This window comes from Adelges cooleyi, unplaced genomic scaffold (genome assembly GCF_023614345.1).
Source record: "Adelges cooleyi isolate 19-005CV unplaced genomic scaffold, UGA_ACOO_1.1 ACOO_flye_CR_arks_rails_tigmint_CR_PRNA_108, whole genome shotgun sequence".
Classification (NCBI taxonomy): domain Eukaryota; kingdom Metazoa; phylum Arthropoda; class Insecta; order Hemiptera; family Adelgidae; genus Adelges; species Adelges cooleyi.
Window position 1 is genome coordinate 12,509,924 of NW_026095761.1, and position 22,725 is coordinate 12,532,648.

Here is a 22,725-nt window from a genome sequence, read left to right on the forward strand (position 1 = left end):
ACTTTTTAAACACCTATGTGGCAAACATGACCGGTCTGTAAGAAGCTGTGCAGCATATAGAAAAAGTAAAGCAGTAACCAGGACATATAATGCGACTAAATTGTTAGATTGGGAGGATCGCGATAGTAGCCAAGAATAAAGGTTACAAGAAAAAATACAATTTTTCATAATTTAACATGTTAAAAAAACATTTAAAAATACAATAAGTCAAAATATCTACATTTTATGACACCATTCAAATTGTTTTTTCATTTGTTAATTATGATGAAGACTATTTTTGAAAATTAATAAATTCGTAAAAAAAAAAGAACAGACAATTTTTTATAATCTAATAGTAACATGTTAAAAAATGCAATCAGTCAAAACAAATTGTATGACATTGATAATTAACAATTATAACATGTTAAAAAAGTTAAACATTAAAAATTCAATAAATCAAATTTAATTTTATGACACAATTGAAAAACCTATTTTTACAAAAAAAAACTCAGATCTTTTCCCCTTTATGGATTTTAGCAACTGGGAGTCCTAAATTTCATATATTTTTTTATAGTGTGTTCCTTTGAGGTTTTACTCAGTGCATATGCAGATTAATTATAGACCAAATTTAAGAATCGTTAACTATTTATTTTCTCTCCTTAACCAAAAGAAATATGATATTCTTTGTTGTATTTCTTAACCACAGTCGAGTGAAACACAAATTAATCGAATGATAACAAGTTTTGTAATATAAAATTTATGTTAATTGAAGCTGTGTTTGAATGACGCCTGAAAGATTAAAAAATATACATAAAATATATAGGTTTATTGAGAACTAAATTTTGTATTTTATTTAATTTATTTGCTTTTTTTTTAAACCAAGTACGCATTTTGTTGTGACATGGGCAAATTACTAGTATAAGTATGTGCAATATGACTACACATGGTCATAATACAAATATTGAACTATAATAAGTTCGGATAAATTCTTTAATTAATGCATTTTTAATTTTGAAAGTTACTCGTAGACATAACACAAATATTACATTCTAAATAAGACAATGCATATCACTGTCTGTAACTTTTACACGTGGTTTTATAAAAATTGTATTATAATTTTTCATGGATGATCAAATAACATAGCAGTTAAAAAAACATATTATTAAGACATCTGTGTAAACAAAACTTAAAGTAGTAAGTCTGATTCGAGAATGTTTTCAAATTATGATTTATTATCACCTTCAATTGCAAACACAAATATTTAAAATTTTAATAATTATACCTAGTCGTACCTTCTTTGTATAAAACTCTTATGATAGTCTCTTCTATATAATAATACTTTTTTTTTACATGTAAAGCTTGCATGAGTAGTTGAGAAGATAAACTCGGTTTTTTTTTTTAAATGTACAATAAATGCAAAAAATAATGCACATTAAGTAAATATGACAACACTAAATAAGACATGATCAACTCGAGAGGAATCCTCACATTAGGGTCATCTGTACATTAAGATAAAGAAAAGATATATATTTACAAATTTAGATTATGAGGCACCAGTAGATAGTTTCAGGCGTCGAGTTAGATTGTTTGGCAAGATCCGACAACTATAGCTTAAAGTTATTTTATGTGCATAAATACAATACGTCTAGTACTATTAGAATAAACATAGTACCAAGAACCTATTGTAATTTATAATATTATTTATTGAATATTATTTATTAAATCATACAATTAAGCATATAATCAAACAATTATTGAAGAAACTACGTTAGTGACATAACATAGTTGAGTAAGAAAAAAAATTGGTTTCTCAAAAGGTGACCATTATATTTTCTTATTATTATCACTATATTTCTTCACATATTTATGTGTACTTGATAATGCTATATTTAAAAACTGCTCGACTTACCCTTTTTTCTTATAAATTACAATTAACATGACACAAAATGTGGAATAATCGGTTTTTATTTGAAATCAGCAGTTTTTAGTGTTTTAAAATTAGTTTTGACATATTGCATGTTTAAATGTTATAAATAACTTTAGACTATGAAAAATTATCTTTATTTTTTCTTGTAACCTTTATATTTTAGACCAGTTAATCGTGATCGCCCCAATCTAACAATTTAATATCTTCTAGTGTCCTTGTTGCCGCTTTAATTTTCATATGTGTTGTCCAGTTTTTTATAGAAACGCCACGTTTGCTGCATATGTGTTGAAAAAGTTTACCATATAGATTTAAATCTATAACATCTAAAACAAAAATATTTATTTTTAAATCAATAATGTATAATTATATGTTTACAAATTGTTATCACAGGAGCATGTTCTAGCGCAGTGGTCACCTCAGTTATCAATGAAACACTTCTTGAAAACAAACTGCTACACAGTTTCGCATCAAAGTAATAATAATATTAATGATTTATAAATAATATTGTGTAATTAATGTTTACTTTGTTTTGCCAAAGCCTCTTTATTGTCCTGGCAGTATTTTGTAACGGTTTTCTTGTCGGATTGGTTTTTCCCCATGTACAACAAGAAATCGGTAATTGTTATAGTACTAAATAGAGATTTGCCCAACCATCTTCTACAATCATCGTACGAATCTTTGAGAATCTGAAATTGTTTGTATAAGTATCAAATACAATATTTTACATTAAAATACCCGATTATAAAATAATAATACTTTTAATGTTCAAACTATTATGTTTACCAAGATTGAATAAGTATTATAATTAACATTAATATTTCTCTGAAAGAAATAATTTTGTATCCATATGAATAATGTAATTAAATAAAAACACTTTATAAATACCTACATTTTTCATGAAGTCATTTTTTTTAGTAGAAGTTGATAAAAACCCTATTCCTTATTTTTAGTTGAATTAATAGCCATTAAATAAAACTGTCATTTCAATTTATTAAAAGATTATGCTCACATTTTATCTATGATGTTTTTGGAAAAAGTGTAATTGTTTAATATTTGATGGGCAGAGGAAGTCCTAGTACAAGCTAATCTAAGAGAGTGGTACAAACACAACACCAAGGAACTACTCAACGCTGCCAAGAACGAACACCATACAGCCATGATAATTTCTAACCTTCGATTAAAGAGGAACATGATGTAGAAGTTTTTTTTTTTTTTGTCATATATTTTTACTTGATCGCCTGACTACAATTAAAAACGACTATATCATAATATGTCCAGTTTATGGCTACATTTTCTTCCTACTCACCAGTTGCATGGCTTCCGTTTTGATGACGTGCTTATCTTCAAAAATGTTGTCTGGTTCAGTATAACTAGTAGAAGCTTCATTTTCAGAATGTCTCAGTACAGTATTAGCAGCTATGATAAAATATAGTAACCAAATAGTAAGCTTGAAGAACATTGTATTCATAGAACTATAAACGAAAGTTAAACTGTGAGACAAAATGAATAGCCTTTTACCATCTTTGAATGTCTGTTTTATATGAAATGAAAGAAAAAAAAAAGAAAAATTTATGAGTACATTATAAAAGTTATGATTCCTCTTAAATTTTTTAGACGTGGAATTTTTATTGATATTTCATATTTGCACATCTATATAAACAAGTTTATTTGTTCTATATAATTTATACAAACATATCGATGTCTCAAACGCATACGTGTGTATGAGCGTTTTTTTATAATTTTCAGAAATGGTGAACTAAAAAGCTGAAACGCTTATTTCAACATTACTATTAAAGCTTTAACTTTAAAGCATTAAAAAGTGATTAAAGTTGATTGCATAATTGAACCGAAAATACCTTAAAATTGCACTAAAAATGCTTTTACATTTAATTTAATTTTTGGCTTTTTTTATTACATTATAAGGAATTTAAACATATATTCACAAATCAAGGTCAAAAAAATAATTTACATAATTCTATTACTGTGCATAGAACTTATAAATTATCAAGACTTCTCAGTCGAGTTATATGCAGTCCCTCAACTTATAGTCAAATTCCGCTTGAGAAAGGAAATTCATAACTAAGAAGGTTTTGTACATTTATTTGTTTAATAAAGGTAAATAATATAAACTAAGTTTATTTCTTTTATTGAATTAAATCAAAATTAGTGGGATGGATAAAATATTCAGTTTAATATTTTACATAAATTAGTTAATTGAAAAAATATTTTACTCCAAATAGTTTACCCTATTGTAGTGAACGTAATAATAATTTATCGCTTTTTTATTACATTATAAGGCATTTGATTATATTTTCTTTTTCTCAAACGAACGTCAAAAATATAATGTACGGATTTCTATTACTGTGCTTAATTTTTTAAACGTATGCTTTTCTAAAATTTTCCATTTGTAACATAAATTTACTTAAATTTTGTTTTTTTGCGAGTACTTGCTATGATAACTTAAAATTGTGTAGGTTTCTCTAGTAACCAGTCATAGGCTGACAATTTTTTCGAATCAAGTACACCATTATAGTATTTGTATACACATATGTCTTGTGTTAATTTTTTTTTTTAACTGCTATATCATTTGAACATCCATAAAAGTATTACATGTTTACTTACCCACGTGTACAAATTACAGACAGTGATTACGCATTTTTTATTTGAAGTATATGTTATCATACTTAAATATAATAATTAATCCCCTTCAAAACAAAGAGGGTGTTAAAAAAAGTATTAATATTGATTAAAATAAAAAAAATAGCATACTTATCATGCAGTTATTGCATAAACTACTTTATATAGTGGATAGGAAAAAAAAATTGGTTAATCAAGATTTTTATAATGAAAATTGCTCCAATTAAACCATTTTATAATTGAATTTGAATTAAAGACTATTATAATTTCTCCTTATCGATAAAAGAAACATGGCACAAATGTGGAATAATAGGTTTTTATTTGAAAAATAGCAGTTATAGTGTCATAAAATATGTATTGATATATTGAATTTTTAAATATTTTTTAACATGTTACAATAAAACAAAAAAAATTGTTTATTTTCTTTGAACTTTATTTCAACCACCTAATCGTGATCACCCCAATCTAACAATAAAGCCTCTTCGAGTGTACTTGTTGCCGCTTTAATTTTCATATATAATGCCCAGTGTCTTATAGAAACGCCACGTATGTTGCATATGTACTTAAAAAGTTCACCATATACACTTAAATCTATAGAAGCTAAAACAAAAATGTTTAATCAAATAACAAATAATATCTATATATATATATATATATATATATATATAAATTGTTATTATAAAAACATGGTGTCGCACAGTATTACACGAGTATTACAATAGTTAACGGGTATGGGAAATACTTAATTTAGATTCGGCGTTGTTAAGGAAAAAAGAGGAAAAACACAAATTTTAATTTTTTATAAATGCGAATGACATTAATCTCTTAAAACAAACTGCTTCACAATTTCTCATCGAAGATAAAAAGTATTATTATTAAATGATAAATAATGATGCGAAATTAATGTTTACCATTTTTTTCATTGGCAGCTAGGTTTGTAATGGAGTATAAATCTAAGGCATACCAATCGCTAATGTTTTTTCCCATATACAACAAAAATTCGTTCCTTGTAATAGTATCATTCAGAGATTTCCCTAACCATCTTCTACAATTATCGAACGAACTTTTGAGAGTCTGAAATTTTTTTTTTTTTTTTTTATATATATCTGTGTAATTTTTTTACAATTAATATCCTGATTACAAAATTAAAATACTTATAATATTTTTATTTTTTACCTATTTAGACACTTTTAATCGCGAACAATTTAAGTATTAGCCGCTATTAATTTTCCAAACATTATAAAAACTTATTATTAATGCTAATAATTAGCCCAAAAAAAGAAATTGTCTATTCATTTATTGTATAAATAACGTATAGGTTAATAACAAATTTTTTAAATAATGTCTAGTTAATTAAAAAATGTATACAGTTTTATTGAAAGTACATTTTTTACTTACAAATTTGCTGATTAATTTATTATTTAATCAAAGGTTGAAAGAAATTTCACTATTTAAAGGACTTATTTTTTGGGGTTAAAAAAAGTTACAATTAAAATGTTTATAATATCAAATTGTTTAAACCTAAATAATTAAGTCACGATTCAAATAATAATCAAATAAGACCTCAAAAAAATCAACCAACTGCCTGACGATCTATGGGAAGCTTTCTGTTAATTTTATCTCTCAATCTGACTTGTATGTACTCGTATAAATAGTATTTATTGTATATATCAAATGTTATAAAATAAGATAATTGTATTGTATAGCCAACGGTCATTGTAACGGAGGCTTTTGATCAATAAAAAAAAAAAAAAAAAAAATAATCAAATATAACAGTTTTGAAAATTTATTTTATAAAACAATAAGTATAAAAATCGTACTTTGACCATGTATAATATTTATCATAAAGATTTTGGATTAAAGTTTTTAACCTAAAATGATTTAGCGTAACATTGACATAAATTAAAAAATAATAAATAAAAATAAATGATAATAATTACTTCATTTTCATCCTCGGGTTCACCCTGTACACAATAAGCAATTATGATAAAATATAGTAACAAAATAGAGAACTTGAAAAACATTGTATTCAATTTACTATATACTAAAGTTAAACTGTGAGACAAAACAAATGATTTTTCTTTTCTTTGATTGCCAATTTTATATAGCAGTGAAATAGAAAAAAATATTTTACGAGTACATAAATATGTCAAATTGGATTGTTATTGAATTTTTCAAATGAGTCATTATTATTTAAATTGCATATTTACACAAGTATAATGTTTTAATATATAAATATTGAATTTATTTATCATAAGTAATTTATGAAACTGTATGCACAGAATAATTTGCACTCATTTATAAATTATAATATCACAAATATTTAAATTAAAGTAAACACATATGCACTCATTCTTCATTTTTTTCTTCATTCGCCCTCCTAATTATTTCATTTCTTTTTGTTTGATAAATAATTTATCTAATGTTACAATTTTTTTTTTAATATTCTAATAGGGGTTATCCAGTTACGACTCTCTAGTAGCAGCCCTGGGAACCATCGTTGAGCATGCTCTATATTGTTGGATAATTGGGTAATTACTGTAAAGGGTCTTGAATTGAAACTTATCTGCACAGTCTACTGATGATTGGTCTCCGTCCAGTAGCTGAGTGACCAGAAAATCGAGAGATAAGTCAAATTCTCAGTCGAGTTATATGTAATACCTCAACTTGTAGTCAAATTCCACTTGAGAAAGGAAATTCATAACTAAGAAGGTTTTGTACATTTATTTGTTTGATAAAGGTAAATAATAAAAACTTATTTTATTTCTTTAATTGAATTAAATCAAAATTAGTGGGATGGAATAAATATTCAGTTTAATATTTTACATAAATTAGTAAATTGAAAAAACATTTTACTCTAAATAGTTTACCCTAGTGTAGTGAACCTAATAATAATTTATCCCTTTTTTATTACATTATAAGGAATTTAATTATACTTTCTTTTTCTCAAACAAACGTCAAAAATATAATGTACGGATTTCTATTACTGTGCTTAATTTTTTTAAATTTGCTTTTATAAAATGTTCCATTTGTAACATAAATTTACTTAAATTTTGTTTTTTTGTGAGCACTTGTTATGTTAGCTTAAAATTGTGTAGGTTTCTCTAGTAACCAGTCATAGGCTGACAATTTTTTCGAATCAAGTATACCATATGTTAACACATATGTCTTGTGTTAAGTTTTATTGTGATATTATTTACTATTATTTTACATATTTATATGTACTTGATAATTCAATAATGAAAAATTTATCAATTTTTGTAATTTTAATTTGAATTAAAGACTATTATACTTTTTCCTTATGCATAAAAAAACATGACACAATTTGTGGAATAATTGGTTTTTATTTGAAAAATAGCAGTTATAGTGTCTTAAAATTAGTTTTGATGTATTGAATTTTTAAACATTTTTTAACATGTTACAATGAACATAAGACTAAAAAAAATTTTAAAAAATTTGTTTTGTTTACATTTAACTTTATTTCGACCATCTAATCGTAATCGCCCCAATCTAACAATATAGCCTCTTCAAGTGTCCTTATTGCCGCTTTAACTTTCATATATAATGCCCAGGTTTTTACAGAAACATCACGTGTTTTGCATATGTGCTTAAAAAGTTCACCATATACACTTAAATCTATAGAAGCTAAAACAAAAATATTTAATGTAATAATAAATAATTATATATGTATATGTATATGTATATATATATATATATATATATATATATGTTTAGAAATTGTTATTATAAAAACATGGTGTCGCACAGTATTACACAAGTATTACAATAGTTAGCGGGTATGGGAAAAACTTAATTTAGATTCGGTGTTGTTAAGAAAAAATAGCACAAACACATATTTATTTTTTATAAATGCGAATGACAATAATTCATTAATACAAACTGCTTCACAGTGTAGCATCGAAGATACAAATAATATTATTAAATGATAAATAAAAAAATAGTTAAGTTTACCTTGTTTTTCCCTGGTAGCTGGATTGTTCTTGAAGTAATTTCTTATGATATTCAAATCAGTTATGTTCTTCCCCAAATACAGCAAGAAACCGTTAATTTTAATAGTCATACTTTGAGATTTGCCCAACCATCTTCTACAATTATCGAACGAATCTTTCAGAGTCTGAAATTTTTTTTATAAATATCAATCGAATTTTTTACAATAAATATCCCGATTACAAAATTTAAATTCTTATATTTTTATTTTTTATTTATTAAGACATGTTTATCACGAACAATTCAAGTATTAACTGTGAATAATTTTTTAAACTTATTAACTTATTATTAATGCTAATAATTAGCCCAAAAAAGAAATTGTCTATTCATTTATTGTATAAATAACATATACGTTATTTACAAATTTTATAAATAATGTCTAGTTGATTAAAAAACGTATACAGTTTTATTGAAAGTACATTTTTTACTTACAAATTTGCTGACTAATTTATTATTTAATCAAAGGTTGATAGAAATTTTACTATTTATTAATTTAATTTACGAAAAAAGTTACAATTAAAATGTTTATGATATTAAATTGTTTTAACCTAAATAATTAAGTCACGATTCAAATAATAATCAAATATAACAGTTTTGAAAATTTATTTTATAAAACAATAGGTATAAAAATCGTACTTTGACCATGTATAATACTTATCATAAAGATTTTGGATTAAAGTTTTTAACCTAAAATGATTAGCGTAACATTGACATAAATTTAAAAATAATAAATGATAATAATTACTTCATTTTCATCCTCGGGTTCACCCTGTACACAATAAGCAATTATGATAAAATATAGTAACAAAATAGAGAACTTGAAAAACATTGTATTCAATTTACTATATACTAAAGTTAAACTGTGAGACAAAACAAATGATTTTTCTTTTCTTTGATTGCCAATTTTATATAGCAGTGAAATAGAAAAAAATATTTTACGAGTACATAAATATGTCAAATTGGATTGTTATTGAATTTTTCAAATGAGTCATTATTATTTAAATTGCATATTTACACAAGTATAATGTTTTAATATATAAATATTGAATTTATTTATCATAAGTAATTTATGAAACTGTATGCACAGAATAATTTGCACTCATTTATAAATTATAATATCACAAATATTTAAATTAAAGTAAACACATATGCACTGAGCAAGTTTCTACATGCCTATGACTCATTCTTCATTTTTTTCCTCATGCGTCCTCTTAATTATTTTATTTTTTTTTGCTTGATAGATAATTTACCTAATTTTACAGTTATTTTTTAAATGTTCTAATAGGGGTTACCCAGTTACGACTCCTTAATAGCAGACCTGGGAACCACCGTTGCGTCGATAATTGGACAATTATTGTAAAGGGTCTTGGATTGAAACTTATCTGCACAGTCTACTGATAATTGGTCTCCGTCCAGTAGCTGAGTGTCCAGGAAATCGAGAGATAAGTCAAATTCTTAGTCGAGTTATATGCAGTCCCTCAACTTGTAGTCGAATTCCGCTTGAGAAAGGAAATTTATAACTAAGAAGATTTTGTAAATTTATTTGTTTAATAAAGGTAAATAATATAAACTAAGTTTATCTTAAATTGAATACAGGGTGATATCTCATAGGATTTAATAAGAAATTACATTTTTTTTTCCATATCGTTTTTATACAATATGATCTTAATATTTTATACAACTATTTTTGAAGCTATTAAAGTTTTAAGTTTAGGGCAGGAGGAAAAATGGAGTGCAGTATTTTTTTTTTTTACTGCGCCCATTTTTTAACCATACTTCCCCTGTCATCCTAACTTTTAAACACTTATAGTTTTAAAAATAGTTGTCCGAAACTGTTTATCGACCAATCAACATTTTTAGTACATTAATCTTATATAATTATCTCCTCCGAAAATTGTTCTGTTAACTAGTTTTTGTAAAAGGGGGGAGATGAGTCATAGCAATGGTATTTAATAGCTTGCTCAGTGCATATGAGTATGGTTATATTTAAAATAACTGTGATATTGTTATTTATATATGCGTGCAAATGTATTATTCAGTGCGTACAGTTTTATACAATACTTCACTTCTGTGAAATTACAAAAAATACTCAGAAACGCTACAACAATTAATATACTTCTGTAGGTACTTGTTTATATAGATGTGAAAATATGCAATTTTAATAATAATAACACATCTAATCTATTTTATATGACTCATAGTTTTTATAATGTACTAATTTTAAAATTTTTTTTTTCTTTTAATTCTGTATAAAACAGACATTCAATGGTAAAAGATCTTTTGTTTTGTCCTACAGATTATCTTCCGTTTATAGTTCAATGGATACAATGTTCTTCAAGTTCTCTATTTTGATACTATCTTTTATCATAGCTACTTATTCTGTACTGGGAGAACCCGAAGATGAAAACGAAGTAATTATTACAATTTCTTTTTAATTTAAAAAAAAAATATCAGTGTTACGCTAAATCTTTTTAACTTAAACACTTTAAATTCAAATCTTTATGATCAATTTTATATATGGTCAAAATACAGATTACTATATCCATTGTTAGTTAAAAATATTTTTATATTAATATTCGAATAGTGACATATTATTTGGTATAATTATTTTGCAAAAAAATTCCTGTAGTTACTCCTTAGAAATAGACGGAAAGGTGTCCTTTTAAATAATTTAAAAGAACATGATTTTGTATTGACTAATAATAAGTATGGAATATTTTTAACGTTCACTAAAAAAATGTTAAAATAACTTAACATTTAATTATATAATTCATATGGATACAAAATATTTTGTGACCTAAAAATTAATTTTACGTTAGTTATTTGTTTTATGTAATGATTGCAAAATTAATTACGGAAAAAACATGAATTGTTAGTGATTAAAAAATTCTTAATGGGAAATAAGTTTAAATATTATAAGTTTTTTAATTTTATAAACGGAATTTTTAATGTAATAACGTGTATTGATATTTACAAATACAATTTCAGACTCTAAAAGATTCTTTCGATGATTGTAGAAGATGGTTGGGCAAATCTCAAGTTACTAATATTACAATTTACGATTTCTTGTTGTACATGGGAAAAAACGAATCCGATATAAAAATCATAAAAGATTACTTCAAAGACAATAAAGAGCCCTTGACAAAACAAAGTAAACATTAACTGTACTTTATTTATTATTTAACAATGTTATTTTTATCTTCAATGCGATACTGCGAAGCAGATTGTATTAAGGGAGTTTTCTCATTTGCTTTTATACAAATTAAAGATGTACCATACCTTTTTTTTCTTTACATCATCAATTCTCTATTTTTTAGACCTAAAAACCCTCGATCCACCGAGATGACAACTGCGCTACACAATGCCCCTATGATAACAATTTGTAAACTTAAAAGTATATTTTGTATATTTTTAAATTTAATATTTTTGTTTTAGCTGTTTAAGGTTTAGGTCTATATGGTGTACTTTTTAAACACCTGTGCAGCACAAAAGGCTTTGATGTAAAATTCTGTTCAGAATATCGAAAAATTAGAACGAAATCGATGACATACATTGTGGCTACATTGTTAAAATGGGAGGATCGCGATTAGTCGGTTAAGGATAATGGTTACAAGAAAAAAAAACAGACAATTTTTCATAATCTAATAATAACATGTTCAAAAATAATTAATCAATATTAACTTTAGGGCACCATTAAAATTGCTATTTTTTATATTTTGTGCTATGTTGATGTTATCCATCTAAAAATGTTGTTAATATTAATCGAGTGGGAACGAGTTTTGTAACATTACATTTGTGTTAATAAAAGCTGTGTTTGAATGAAGACTGGAAAATTAAAAAATAAACAGGTTAATTATGATGAAAATAGCAAACATTTTAAATAAAAAAGCAATTATAAATGAAAATCATTGGATTTTAAATTTAAAATGTATAACGATATGACATTAAATATGGTTTTGTATCCCAATTTAATAACTTTTAAATGTTTCAACTTTTAAAAAGTAGGTACACAAAAAACTAGTCATCAGACAAATAGGAAATTATAAATCAGACAAGGCGTACCTAATCACTATCTGTAAGTATACCTGGTTTTTATCAAAAATGTATTATAACATTTCATAGATTTTCAAATGATATAGTAGTTGAAAAAACATATTAGGACTGATTCGAGAATGTTGTCAACTTGTGATTTATTATCTCCTTCAATTGCAAGCACAAATGTTTTAAATTTTAATAATTACGCCTATTCGTACCTCATTATATCTGTATTTTCGATTTGAAGCAGCGATGCTATTGGTTTTACAATGATGTGGTCTTTTTTTGTATCTGTGCACACTTTAAGGTTTTAATGCTAGACCAATTCCTTCGAGTAGCAAACTGCAACTCGATAAATCACAAATGGAATCTAGTTGATACTAACGAGGTTAAATTTGTATAAACATTTACCTTTTTACAGTTAAAATTTGATTTAAAAAAAAAAAACCATACGAGTTTTAAAGTTTTAACTTTTATTGGCTATAAATTCGAGAAAGATGGTCGGATCGAGTTGAAACTCATAGGGAATATTTATGATTGCTGTGTCAATATTCGTCAATAGTCAAAAATTTACAATTTAACCATTTCCCACCCCTTATGGGTTGGTGCAAGGTTTTTGGTGTTTTTAGCCGTAATTTTTGGACCTTTTAGTTGAAAATTTGTCAATATTAGGTTTCTGCACGGTAATTTGTTTTTGCTTTTTATTTGTAGTAAACCATTTACGTTTTTTTTTAAATTTTAACAATAAAAAAAGCCAGTAAAGTGGAGTCGAGGCATAATGAGATTAAAGCATAGTTTGACGGAGAGGTAACAGATCTACAGAAATTATCATAAATAAAAGTGATAAAACCAGTTTAAAATAAACGCTTTGAAGCTAATTTGTAAACGCTGCACCTCACTTAAATACTTTGTTACTGTGCTGATTTATAATGTGCTTGGTTTGGACTTTACTGGTTTGAAAATACATACTACTGAAGCACATTGAAGCATTTATGCGAAAGTGATAATATCACTTTCAGTTGTAATAATTTCTATAACCCAGTAAACTGCCCCGACCGCGACTATTAGGCCATTTTAGTGTAATATAAAGTTATATTTGGTGTAATAATGGAATCAATTTAAAATCACTTTTTAATGCTTATAGCATTAAATCGTTCCAGCCAAGTAATGATATTGCAATATGCATTTTCAAACTACATTACTGTATTATTACTGTATAATAGAGGAACCATTATTTTTTATGTATTTATTTATTCATATATAAAACAGGCATTCCAATATGGCAAACAACATTCGTTTTGTCTTACAGTGTAAATGTAGTTTATAGTTCAACACAATGTTCTTCAAGTATGAGTAATATATGTGTTGACTTTTCTTTAAGATATTTGTGATATTATAATTTATACATGGGTGCAAATTATTCTGTGCATACAGTTTCATAAAATACTTATGATAAATAAATTCAATATTTATTGTATATTACAACAATATACTTGTGTAAACATGCAGTTTAACTTATAATGAGTTATAGTAATAGTTTAAATAATAATTCATTTGAAAAATTCAATAACAGTCCTATTTGACATATTTATTTACTCGTATAATTTTATTTTATATTTCACCGCTATATAAAATGGCAATCAAAGAAGGTAAAAATAATTTGTTTTGTCTCACAGTTTAACTTCAGTCTATAGTACATTGAACACAATGTTCTTCAAGTTCTCTATTTTGTGTTTATACTGTATCGTAATTGCTAATTGTGTACTGGGAGAACCCGAGGATGAAAATGAAGTAATTATTATCATTTATTTTTAAATTTATGTCAGTGTTACGTTAAATACAAAATCTTTATGATAAATATTATATATGATCAACTTAATATCATAAACGTTTTAATTGCAACTCAAAAAATGGGTTAAAACCCAAAATATGAAACATTTAAATTAGTCTGTAAACAACCTATTAATAAATGAAATATACCATTTTTTTTTTGCTTATTATTAGCATTAATAATAAGTTTTAATGTTTCATAATGATTGGAAAACTAATCACGGTTATTATTTGCATTGTTCGTGATTAAAAACGTCGTCGTAATAGATAAAAAATGAAAATATAAGAATTTAAATTTTGTAATCAGGATATTTATTGTAATAAATTCTATTAATATTTATAAACAAATTTTAGACTCTGAAAAATTCGTACGATGATTGCAGAAGATGGTTGGGCAAATCTCTGAGTAGTACTATTACAATTGACGATTTTATGGTGTATATGGGGAAAAAAAAAATTGATATTAATATCATAAGAGATTACTTCCAGGACAATAAAGAGGACTTGGCAAAACAAAGTAAAGATTAACTAAATATAATTTATTAATATTATTTTTATCTTCGATGCAAAAATGTGAAGTATTGAATTTCCTCTTTGTTGGGAATTAAAAAAAAAAAAAAAATAGTTTGACCGCAGAATTCAGCGGTTATTTTAGAAATATCGTCAGTCCAGAGACAAATTTATAAAAATAAATACACATCTTTGTAAGCACAATACCTTTTTGACTTCACATCGAAGTTAAAATTGAGTGTTTCATCGATAACTGAGGTGACAACTGCGCTACACCTTGCTCTTATGATGACAATTTGTAAATTTACAAATATATATTATTTATTATCTAATTCAAAATGTTTGTTTTAGATGCTATAAATTTAGTTCTATATGGAACACTTTTTAAACACCTATGCAACAAAAAAGACTTTGATGTAAAACTCTTTGCAGAATTTAGAAAAGTTAAATCGGAAACAATGAAATATAATGAGGCTAAAGCGTTAAAATGGGCGGATGGCGATTAGTCGGTCAAAGATTTTATAATCTTATAAGAACATGTTAAAAAACAATTAAAAATGTAATAAATAAAATGTAATTGTACGACACCATTAAATTCGTTTATTTTTTAAGTAAACACCGATTATTGTGTGCAATGTTAGTATTATCTATCACAAAAAATGTGTCTTAAATTTCATATTTTTTTGATAAATCTCAACCAAATTTAAGAATCGTTAACTATTTATTTTCCCTCTTTGGGCAAATATAATTTGTTGTGATAATTAATAACCAGAGTCTGGTTTTCACTAAAATACAAATTAATCGAATGGTAACAAGTTTTGTATTATTACATATGTTATTGAAAGATGTGTTTAAATGATGCCTAAGAGATTTAAAAATATACATATTAATTATAAAATCCAATTATTAATTAAAACTTTGGTTAACATTAAATATGATATGGTATCCTGATTTGATAACTTTTAAATAATACAATTTTTTTGTAATCAATACTTTCATGATTTTCGAAAATTTTAACAGCTCAATAAGGTTCAAAGGTTTCAGAGACCGAAATTTTGTATTTTATTTTATCGGCTTGCTAGTTTTTAAAAATATTTTTTAAGTAAGAATTGTCTTGCGGTTAATGTAGTATAAGTATTGGTTATCAAAAATGTTTTAACGTTGAAAAGGTTCACAAAAAACCACACATAGTCTTAAATTTTAAATAAGACAATACGTAATCAAAAAATGTAATAAACATTTATATGGATGTTCAAATGATATAGAAGTTTTAAAAAAAAATATTATGACATCCGTGTGAACAAAACTTAAATTAGTGTGTCTGATTCGAGAATGTTGTCAACTTGTGATTTATTATTAACTTCGATTGCAAACAAGTATGCAAACAAGTATGCAAACAAAAATGTTTTAAATTATAAAAACTACAGCGTCATAAACTCTTATTAGTTTACTCCTATATAAAAAGTCATTTTTTTCCACTTGGACTTGTGGGACTATGTGTCATACAAATTATAACAATTACTCACATAAAAAAACAAGTGGTTTTATCCGAGAGGACCAGTACAGTAGGGTCGAGGCATAATGGAATCAAAGGGGACACGGAGAGGTCACAGGTCTACAGAAATTATTATAAATAAAAGTGATAAAACCAGTATAAAATAAACGCTTTGAAGCTAATTTGTAAACGCTGCACCTCACTTTAATACTTTCTTACTGTGTTGATTCGGCCATTTTAGTGCAATTTAAAGTTATATTTGTTGCAATCATTTAATTAATTTCAATCACTTTTTAATGCGAATAGGTTTAAATGGTTCAAGCCTTGGTAATGATGTCGCAACACGCATTTTCAAATTAATTTACTGTATAATTATAAAACAATTCCCTTACACACCTATTTGATAGACACATCGATATATGTATATATAATTATAATATACAACAAATATACTTGTGAAGGTACTTGTTTATAAAGATGTGCAAATATGTTATATCAACAATATTGCCACATCTAAAAATGTTTAAAAGGAATCATAATTTTTGACGTATATGTTTATTCATATAATTTTGTTTTTCAATTCTATATAAAACAGGCATTCAAGTATGGTAAAAACATTCGTTTTGTCTTATAGTGTAACTTTAGTTTATCGTTCAATGCAATGTTCTTCAAGTCCTCTATTTTGTTTTTATTTTTTATCATAGCTGCTAATTCCATACTGGGAGAAACCGAAGATGAAAATTATGTAATTATTAATATTTTGTTTAAACTATTATTTTAAAGTTATATATCAGTGTTATGATAAATCAAATTAGATTAATGACTTCTTATTAAAAGCTTTATCATAAATATTCATGTTAAAAAATACTTATTGTGCCTATTGTTTGTTAAAAATGTTTTTTCATATTTCCTCCCAAAAAACACATAATATTTAATTAATTTAACTATTAATTAGCACGTGACATTTTCTAAAAAAAAATTATCATTATAAATAATTTAACATTTCATTTTATATTTCATATAATTTACGTGGATACAAAATATTTATTTTTCCATAGCAATATTATAGTTAAATATAATTTTTATTAATTAATGGTCAATTTAATTGATTTCTGCTAGAAATTGAAATAAGATATTGACTGAAATCACGACTTATACATTTAAGTTTTAAATGTGCAGATAATAAGGCAACGCCTATAATTGTAAGCAACAGACAAATTAATCATGACCTAAACAATCAGGATTATTTAATAAAGACGTGTACTGATATTTACAAAAAACAATTTCAGACTCTACAAGATTCGTTCGATGATTGTAGAGAATGGTTGGGCAAATCTTTAAGTAGGACTATTACAGTTAACAATTTCTTGGTGTATATGGGGAAAAACATAACTGATGTTAATATCACAAGAAAATACTTCCAGGACAATAATTTGGCATTGACAAAAGAAAGTAAATATTAACTAAACTTTATTTATCAAAAAATGATACTATTTTTATCTTCGATGCGAAACTGTGAAGCATTGAATTTCAGGTGACAACCGCGCTACACTATATTCTTATGATGACAATATTGTAAACTTAAAAGTATAATATATTATTTATTTTTAAATTAAACATTTTTGTTTTAGCTGTTATAGATTTACGTCTATATGGTATACTTTTTAAACATCTATGCAACAAAAAAGGCCTTGGTGTAAAACTTTGTGCAGACTATAGACAAATTAGAGCGGAAGCAATGACATACAGTGAGGCATTAACGTTAAGATGGGAGGATCGCGATTAGTCGGTCAGGGATAATGGTTAGGTTAATGGTTACAAGAAAAAAACCAACAAATTTTCATAATCTAAAAATAACATGTTAAAAAAGGTTAAAAACCATTTAAAAATAAAATAAATAGATAGTTTTTTTTTTAAATAAACACCGATTTTTTCCATTGTGTGCAAATTTAAGAATCGTTAACTATTTGTTTTCCCTCTTTCAGCAAACATAGGTTGTTGCGATAATTCATAACAAGCATATTGATTTCAGACGGATAATTGAATTCATTTATGTATACTGACATGTATTAGTTATTTTAAGAGTTACTCGAAGTCATAACACATATATTATATTTTAAATAAGACAATGCGTAATTACTGTCTGTAATTTGTACATGTGGTTTTATTAATATTTAAGACATTTGTGTGAATAAAACTCAAATTAGTATGTCTGACTCGAGAATATTGTCATCTTGTGATTTATTATTATTTTCGATTGCAAACAAGTGTAAACAATTGTAAAGATGTGCGTAATCTCATGCTTGTCACTCCTGGTAAATCCCTCGTTAACTACTCGTAAAATAACTAAGTAAAATTTACACGGAGTTTTGATCGTATGCAGGAGATTTTTAAGCTGTTTTCGCTTTTCCTTAAGATGTGGTTCCCAATTCATCGTGCCAAACTGTATCGAATGTTTGTGCCGAGTTCAAAACAACACCAGAGCAATATTGCTTTGTTCGGGAGACTCAGCTATATGATCGATTACTCGATAAGTTTATGATATATGAGTGTCTTGATCTGAAGCTGAACTAGAAGTTGGGTAGATAGTGTTGGTGATTGATAAGAGGTTGGATTTTTTTTAAGACTACTTTTTCTAAGATCTGGACTGAAAGTAAATCTATTGGTCTTCATATAAGCTGCCGAGTCGTATCAACTGTTTTAACATGGATATGTTATTGATTTTAAAAAATATTAAAGCATCTTACTAAACTTTTCAATATATATATATTAATACTTTTTCCAACATATATTTTATTGTCAGGTGGACAATACATTTATTAATTTATTGATTTAGTATAAAAACGTATATTTTTAAATTTAAGCACCACATAATGTAGTCATAACAACAAATATTTAATTTTAAAAAAGATAATGAATAATCACTGTCTGTAATTTGTACACGGGGTTCTATTAGAAAGGTAATAAACATTTTTTATGGATAATCAAATAATATAGCAGCTGGAAAAAATATTAAGACATCTGTGTAAACAAAACTTAAAATAGTATATCTGATTTGGAATTGTTGTGAGTTTATGACTTAAGCTCGCATAGACACAAAAAAAAAATGTTAAGAAAATAATGTTATAAAGACAGCAATTAAAAAAGTAGAAATTCATACGTTTGACGTTGGTTTCATATAATAATGTTCAAATTACTTTAACAATGGGACAAATCGTTTGGGGTGTAATATTTGTTTTAGTTACTGAATTATGTAAAATATTAAACCTTATATTTATGTTATCAAACTAATTTCGAAAGAATCAAAAACAATATATTATGACTTTTTTTTAAGTACTAAATGTTACGTTCCAATAAAACACACCTTCGCCCTTAAATTTAAGAAATAAAACAAAAGTATTTGATATTAATTCAATTTTTAATTTAGAAACTCTGTTTGTTTTGAAACTACACTTAAAAATGAGAAATAGAGAAAAGAGTAGTTCACTCCACCTAGGGTGGGCGTTTAAAACATATTATGTTCCTATTAGAAAAAACTTAGTCTATTCTTCTCGTACGTATAAGGGATGACAATAAAAATGTTCTAAGTATTAAAAAATATAGTAAAATATGTACCTATAAGTATAAAAAAAAGAACCTTTTTTCAAAATATTCATGATTCTAAGAAAATGAGTATCTTACATCAGATGGATCATCAGATGGAAAATATATATTTTTTTCTCTTTAATTTTGTTATAACTAATAAACAAGACATTTTTGTTTAAATGTTGATTTCTGATTTTTTTTTTAGAGCAATTTAAATGTTTTTTTGGTGCAATAATACAATAAATTTGCATTACTTTTTAATGCTATAAAATTGCAACAATTATTTTCTATCTTATTTTCTGTAAAATGCTAAGAATACGTCTATAAACACATGTGCGTTTAAGACATCCATATGTTTATATGATTTATAAATAGTTAATATACTTGCTTAGATACTTGTGCAAATATGCAATTTTAATAATAATGACACGTTTAATGAATTGAATAGCAAACTTAATTATTACACTCATGTACAAGTAGAATTTTATTTTATTTTTCATTTCTGTATAAAAAGTCTTTCATAAACGTTAAAAATCATTCTTTTAATTTTGTCTTATAGTTTAACATTTTGTACAGTTCATAGAACAGAACAATGTTCTTTAAGTTCTCTATTTTATTACTATATATTATCTTAGTTGTTAATACAGTACTAGGAGATACTGACGACGAAAATGAGGCTTCTACTAGTTATACTGAACCGGACGAAATTTTTGAAGATAAGCACGTCATCTTAGTGGAAGATCCACTAAGAGATGCTGAAGATGAAGTAATTTTTGATAATAATGATATTAGACTAATCTTTAAAAAAACTATTATTTTTTGTTGACGTTTTGTTGAATCATTTACTGTTATGAAACTATTATTATTTTAGCTTAAAGGCTTAAAATAAAAATCTTTGGCATACATATATTTAAATCAAAATAAGTTTTTAATATTATTTGTTAAAAAAAATGGTTAATAAAGTTACATTAAAAATTCTAATTGGGCCCTAATAATTTATTTGCATATAAACGCCTTTCAATGCAATAATTTACATAATTTAGAATTGCATAAAAAAAATAAAAATTATACAACTTCAATACAGAAACACAATTTACGCAAAATCAAATTAAATACGTCTTAAATTTTATATATTTATGCTAAAATTTCAAAAAAAATGTTGACCAAATTTATTACTTATATAATTTATACAATTTAAGTATTTAAAAGTTTAATTAGTTAGGTTTACATAAAGTCAAAAATAATTGAAAAATTAATTTTTTCATTTCAGATTCTAAGAGATTCGTTCAATGACTGTAGAAAATGGCTGAGTAGATCTCTAAATAGTACTATTTCAAAAAGTGAGTTATGGTTGTATTTGGGAAAAAACCGGAGCGATTATTATAGATTAGACGATTACTTTATCAACAATCCAGGTGTATACCAAGGTAAACATATTTTATGCATTATTTATCATTTAATAAGAGTCTTCAAACATTATCTATACTTTATATTTTTATTATTGAATAAACTGTAATTACTGTAAAGCAGTTTGTTCGAAGGGATTATTCTCATTCGAAATTATAACAATTAAAAAATATATCTTATGTTATTTTTTCCACTTTCTTAATGTGCTGGTTTGTACTGTGTTTGGTTTAGACTGCACTGGATTCTTACTATCCAAATATTCGCTTCGAAGCGTTTATATAAAAGTGATAGCTTACTTTCAGTTTCATTATTTTGTAAAATCGTTGTAAAATGTTGTTTCTTTGTTATAGGTCCTATAGATTTAAACCGATATAGTGAACTTTTTAAATACATATGCAGCAAACGTGGTGTTACTGTAAAAGAATGGGTGGCAAATAGGAAAAATAAAGCGGCATCGAGGACATTCCATGAGGTTACTTTGTTACCTCGAGGAGATCATGATTAGCTAGTCGAAAATAAAGGTTATCAAAAGAAAAAATGTTAAAAAATTAAAAACCAACTATAATCAAATTTGTAATTCGAAAAGAAGCAAATTTGAGCAACTCTCCAGTATAACATTATTAAGTGCACACACAGATGTAAAGAAAAATTAACATTACAACATACATATGTATAAAAACGAAAAATACCTGCAATAAGTGAATGATATATTTTTATATATGCTTATTTTTGTATTTCAATAAATAATATAAATGCACATCCTCAACAAAACATACAACAAATGTCACGCGGATAACATAATATTATATTTAAGTGTAATCCCAAATGTTTTAAATTTAAATAGGTAAGTTCACATAGTGTTTAAGATAGATATTAACATTTCTGAAAGACAAAGTGTACAAAAAATGACTTTAGTATACATAATATACAAGTACACGTATACTCGTATATTATGTTCTCCACAGGGTTTTCAAAAAAACTCAATACACTTTCTTATAAAATTAAGAAAATTATATGACAGTTAAAAAAAAGTATATCGAGACATCTGTGTATACATCTACAACAATAGTAAAGTATACAACTTGATTCGAAAATATTGTCAGTTTACTAGTGTAACCTACGCTACTCTAAGCTATTATTACAAGTTTTTACAAAAACACGAAAAAAAAACAATGTTGTTAAGGTTATCTGTTTTCTTACTATCTTTTATTATAGCTGCTAATTGTGTATTAAAAGATAAAAATAAGGCTATAGAACTTATAGATGTACAATATTTTACTGGACTTGGCCAAACTGATGATAATGTAGAGGA

General features: G+C 25.5%; 4 protein-coding genes and 1 long non-coding RNA gene across 5 annotated transcripts; 2 read left to right on the plus strand and 3 right to left on the minus strand.

Moving 5' to 3' along the window:
- Positions 1–2,063: 2,063 nt before the first annotated feature.
- Positions 2,064–3,391, minus strand: LOC126847075 (uncharacterized). Its single transcript, XM_050587106.1, has 3 exons — positions 3,213–3,391; positions 2,430–2,592; positions 2,064–2,229 (listed from the first exon to the last, which is right to left on the minus strand). The coding sequence occupies exons 1-3, from the start codon at positions 3,372–3,374 to the stop codon at positions 2,075–2,077; spliced, it is 480 nt and encodes a 159-aa protein (XP_050443063.1). The 5' UTR covers positions 3,375–3,391; the 3' UTR covers positions 2,064–2,074.
- Positions 3,392–4,991: 1,600 nt separating this feature from the next.
- On the minus strand, positions 4,992–6,603 carry LOC126846893 (uncharacterized). Its single transcript, XR_007686943.1, has 3 exons — positions 6,484–6,603; positions 5,455–5,617; positions 4,992–5,143 (listed from the first exon to the last, which is right to left on the minus strand). It is a non-coding gene; the product is annotated as an uncharacterized LOC126846893 (long non-coding RNA).
- A 1,302-nt stretch (positions 6,604–7,905) lies between these two features.
- On the minus strand, positions 7,906–9,412 carry LOC126846884 (uncharacterized). The gene is made up of 3 exons (XM_050586734.1): positions 9,297–9,412; positions 8,516–8,678; positions 7,906–8,188 (listed from the first exon to the last, which is right to left on the minus strand). The coding sequence occupies exons 1-3, from the start codon at positions 9,378–9,380 to the stop codon at positions 8,034–8,036; spliced, it is 402 nt and encodes a 133-aa protein (XP_050442691.1). The 5' UTR covers positions 9,381–9,412; the 3' UTR covers positions 7,906–8,033.
- A 4,819-nt stretch (positions 9,413–14,231) lies between these two features.
- On the plus strand, positions 14,232–15,542 carry LOC126846205 (uncharacterized). The gene is made up of 3 exons (XM_050585457.1): positions 14,232–14,377; positions 14,771–14,933; positions 15,278–15,542. Exons 1-3 carry the CDS (start codon positions 14,294–14,296, stop codon positions 15,430–15,432), a joined length of 402 nt encoding a protein of 133 aa, XP_050441414.1. The 5' UTR covers positions 14,232–14,293; the 3' UTR covers positions 15,433–15,542.
- A 4,981-nt stretch (positions 15,543–20,523) lies between these two features.
- Positions 20,524–22,083, plus strand: LOC126847316 (uncharacterized). Its single transcript, XM_050587442.1, has 3 exons — positions 20,524–20,772; positions 21,277–21,433; positions 21,764–22,083. Exons 1-3 carry the CDS (start codon positions 20,599–20,601, stop codon positions 21,916–21,918), a joined length of 486 nt encoding a protein of 161 aa, XP_050443399.1. The 5' UTR covers positions 20,524–20,598; the 3' UTR covers positions 21,919–22,083.
- The last annotated feature ends 642 nt before the right edge of the window (positions 22,084–22,725 follow it).